This window comes from Poecilia latipinna, unplaced genomic scaffold (genome assembly GCF_001443285.1).
Source record: "Poecilia latipinna isolate Pla-1442-1.1 unplaced genomic scaffold, P_latipinna-1.0 Scaffold165, whole genome shotgun sequence".
Taxonomy (NCBI): domain Eukaryota; kingdom Metazoa; phylum Chordata; class Actinopteri; order Cyprinodontiformes; family Poeciliidae; genus Poecilia; species Poecilia latipinna.
This window is the reverse complement of record NW_015112781.1, coordinates 624,855-629,176: the sequence shown is the minus strand read 5'-3', so window position 1 is coordinate 629,176 and position 4,322 is coordinate 624,855. Positions and strand designations below refer to the sequence as shown.

Below are 4,322 nucleotides of genomic sequence, written 5' to 3'. Positions count from 1 at the left end.
CACGTGGTAGCTGCGCTGTGACGTGAAATGGGCATTAGCCAATGAAACGTGACCCCTGTGGTAAGGTCCATTGTTCCTTCTGGGAGTGAGACCCCTTCTGTGTGGACGACCTTCCCTCTCTTTGTAACCATCCGGCCACACTTCTCTAGTCCGAATGACATCCCAATGTCAGTGCTGTAGATCCTGGTGGTGTGGATCAGTGAGTCGATGTCTCGCTCGCTCCTGGCGTACAGCTTGATGTCACCCATGTAGAGGAGGTGACTGATGGTAGCCCCATTCTTGAGTCGGTGTCCGTAGCTCGTCTTGTTGATGATTTGGTTCAGGCCTACGCAGAACAGCAGTGGGGACAGAGCGTCTCCTTGGTATAGGCCACATTTGTGCAAGTGGTTTGCAGTTGGCTTCAAGGGTGATTTTCCACAGCCTGTTAAGGAAGAAAATAATATCTAAATTAATTAACTTTAGAAAAAGCCTGGCTCTCTCTTCCTCTGGATCCCAGGTCCTCTCGGCGAGCCACGTGTAGCCACAAGGAAAACAACAATGCGTGTTGACGTCACAGAATTACAGAGTTTAATCCAGTATAAGACAATGCATAAACTTACACAGAAACTGCAGAACAACAGAGACATACATTCATTTACGTGACATAAATGGAAAGAAGAAGAAAAGCAAAGATGTGCAAAGACATCTTTTGAGAGTTGCAAGAGCAAATCTAATTTGTTACTTCTGTGTAGAAAATTTTATAGTAAAAGGTGTATTCTTATCTTTAATTTATTCAAAAAAGGCGTATCTTTGCTCATCCAACCAGGAGCTATCTCTGACCCTCTATCTGAAGCCAGAAACCCCTGCCGTGTTTACGGCCTTTCACAGATGAGTGTGAAAACTGGAACTTCTACTGTATTGTTTTCCCACACAGATAAAAGGCAGTTCAAACGATCCAAGCAAACCATCTGCTGTAACTACAAGTAACATAAAGGTCAATAGGCCAGAATAAGTTACTGATTTCAAAACCACAATTAGGGCATTTGAATCAAGACATGTTAAGTTTTAAAACTAGCTTATTTTAAATTTATTTTCTCAACAAGCCCCATCGAGTTTTATATATATGTGTGTGTGTGTGTGTGTCAACATTGTGCAATTTTGAGGACTTAGTATGTTTTGCGAAATGGCAGTTCCTGTGAAACCACCTTCACGATCAGTATCTTTTTCCTGTTTATTAATGTTTCCTTCTCATTTTATTTTTGCACAAGGTCTGAAAATAAGATGGAAAAAGACTTTTTATTGCACAGAAATTTAAGAACATTGCTTCTTCAGATTGATGAACAATATATACACATTTAGGAAAGTTATCCTGAGAATATTGTTGATTTGTACTCGTGACATGTGCAATGACAATAAAGTCGAATTCTAATCTTTTCCGTCTCTTAAGTAGACATACTGCTGTTGTGGGATTCAATGACTGTGCATGAAGTTCAGGACAGAATGCAGGAGGTGCTCCAAAAAGTCTGGATTCGTGACATTTATTGCTATATGCAATGAAAAATAGTGATGTATAAATCCAATGTCACCAAAACCATAACTTTGAAGAGGTGGTATTGTGGGTGTCTGCTTCTCATGAAGCTCATTGCAATAGTTCAGAGGTATATGAAACTTCACCCCTTGCTGCAGTTGATATGCATTATCAGGTGATTTTCAAACAAATGGTTTGATGGGTCCTCATAATAACTCAGACACAAAGGCTGACGTCGTAATAAGTCCTTCACTTTGTTCCGGCCCATTTTTGTTTGTTGTCATGTAGTTGTGTGATTTGTACAAGTGGATGACTTTGCATCAATACGTAATACATTACTTACAGGAAATACAATAGAATTTCTCATTGATACTGTGCATCAAAAGCAGGAAAATACATCCGACCTGAGCAGTCACACAGTAACACAAAACATCTATTTCAAACCAAATCACTCTTACAAACTAGTGATAAGTCCTTAAAGGGCTTTCTTTCACTGTGAAGAAAATCAAATATCCTTTTTTTTTGTATTGCAATGCACTGTCATTTTGCTCACTCCTTTTCCTGTGCAGCAAAGTCTCATTGGCAGCTAGATGAGCTGTGAGGGAGGAGATATATTACAAGGTGAATAGATAAAGCTCCGAACAGTTAGAGCTCAACTCAGACTCAACTCAGACTGAGACTCCTGCAAAATGGATATTGGTAAGAGTTTTTAAAACTACAATTAATTTGGATAGTGTTGCTGTTAATGTTGTACTAGCAGGAATGAGTAAGAAAATGTATCCTCCAACTATCCTTTGAAATAAAGTTTAGATGTGCATTGTCCATGCTTAAACAGGTAATCTTGATATTTCCTAGTCTGTCAATTCAGATAAACTAGTTGTAATTCAGATGTCTGTCTTTCATCTTACGTTGCACATAAAATTATGTTGTTATATCACAATTTCTTATTCTTTTAGTGTATTCTTAAAAATCTGTTTTCAAATATTTCCAATTTTCTGTCCTCAGATTCAGTTGTGAAGCATGTCCAAACATTCTCACTGGTCGTCTACTGCCTGATTATTCTGGTGGGGACGGTGGGTAATGGTCTGGTAATCTATGTGACCGGCTTCAAGATGAAGAAAACAGTCAACACTGTGTGGTTTCTCAACTTGGCTCTGGCCGACTTCCTCTTTACAGCGTTCCTGGTGTTTTCAGCAGTCTCTCTCTCTCAGCAGCACCACTGGCCCTTTGGAGAATTTATGTGCAAACTCAACAACTTTGTGAGCTTGGTCAACATGTTTGCCAGCGTCTTTTTTCTGGCAGTCATCAGTTTGGATCGTTGCTTGTCCATCTGGGTGGTGGTGTGGGCACAAAACAAGCGCACCGTCCTTAAGGCTCAAATTATCAGCGCGGCAATCTGGTTGGCTGCAGGGATTTGCAGCACACCTTACGCCTTTTTTCGCATTACGTTAGTCCATGGTAATAAGACATACTGCACTTATCCTCACGAAGAAGAAAAAAAACGGATTCTGAATATTTTCCGTTTCCTTATGGGTTTTCTCATTCCATTCCTGGTAATACTTTTCACCTCTGTTGCTATAATCATCCGTTCCAATCATCTGCAGCGGGCAAGAAAACGGAGATTTCATCGCATCCTTTTCTCTATTATTTTTGCATTCTTCATCTGCTGGTTGCCCTTTCATGTTTTGAATTTTATAGAAGTCAATGACCAGCATCTCTACAACATTGTTTTAATTGGAAGTACTCTAAGTGTCAGTCTTGCCTTCATGAACAGCTGCCTGAATCCCATCCTCTATGTTTTCATGTGTAACGAGTTCCAGCAGAAGCTCAAAAAGTCCCTGTGTTTTGTCCTAGAAAGCGCTCTGGCAGAGGACCATTTGTCTTTTGCATCATCTCGCTCATTGTCATCTCACTTCTCACGGATTTCTCGAAAGTCGGATTCTGCAGCCCCAGAACATAAGCACGTGGATACGTTGATTTTCAGAGAGTAGAGTGGCCTAGAGTAAAGGAAAGGCAATGAAACAAAATCAAATGTTCAAACTCTCGTTGAAATGGCAAGAAAAATAAAACATGTCCAAGATATTGCTTGACATACATTTGTGGATTGATAGAGACAATGACGTGCACCTGTGGAGTGAAATAAGAAGAATATTTGCTGTTTTATTTTTCTTTAAATGATTTGTCTTTATTTTTTTAAACAATTCCAATCACCAATCCTTATACCAGGGGTGCCCAAAGTCGGTCCTCGAGGGCCGGCATCCTGCATGTTTCAGTTCTCTCCCTGGTTTAACGCACCTGCATCAAATGATGGCTCGTTAGAGGCCCTAAGAGGAATATTGACAAGCTGAAAAGGTGGTGGCTACCACCAGGGAGAGAACTAAAACGTGCAGGATGCCGCCCTCGAGGACCGATTTTGGACACCCCTTATACTGTGTGATGTATGGCAGAATATTTTGATCTGTGTGACTATGAAAATGTAAGGTTGTTCAGATTTTGCAAATAACTAATGGAAATATTTTAAATGTTTTGTATTTTTTTCTCTGTATCTCTGTGCTTAATAAACTGTGAAACTGCAGATTTTTGTGTGTCTATCTTAGTATGTATGCATGTATTACACAGTCAGCTAATAACAGTTTAGTTGCAAGGCTCAGTTGAAAACAAGGAACAAACATAAAACACCCTTTTCAGTTTATAGGTGGGCAGACAGAACATATGCCGTGTATAAATGAGTAGTTATCTTGTCTACCAAGTTCAAAAATTATTTAGTTTTAGCCTCAGTTTACGACATTATTTCATGAAACACAGGTGAGGTCCA

General features: G+C 39.8%; 1 protein-coding gene across 1 annotated transcript; it reads left to right on the top strand.

The window, feature by feature from the left end:
- The first annotated feature begins 1,335 nt into the window (after window positions 1–1,335).
- Window positions 1,336–3,793, top strand: LOC106945852 (C3a anaphylatoxin chemotactic receptor-like). Its single transcript, XM_015029835.1, has 2 exons — window positions 1,336–2,206; window positions 2,513–3,793. Exons 1-2 carry the CDS (start codon window positions 2,197–2,199, stop codon window positions 3,496–3,498), a joined length of 996 nt encoding a protein of 331 aa, XP_014885321.1. The 5' UTR covers window positions 1,336–2,196; the 3' UTR covers window positions 3,499–3,793.
- Window positions 3,794–4,322: the final 529 nt, after the last annotated feature.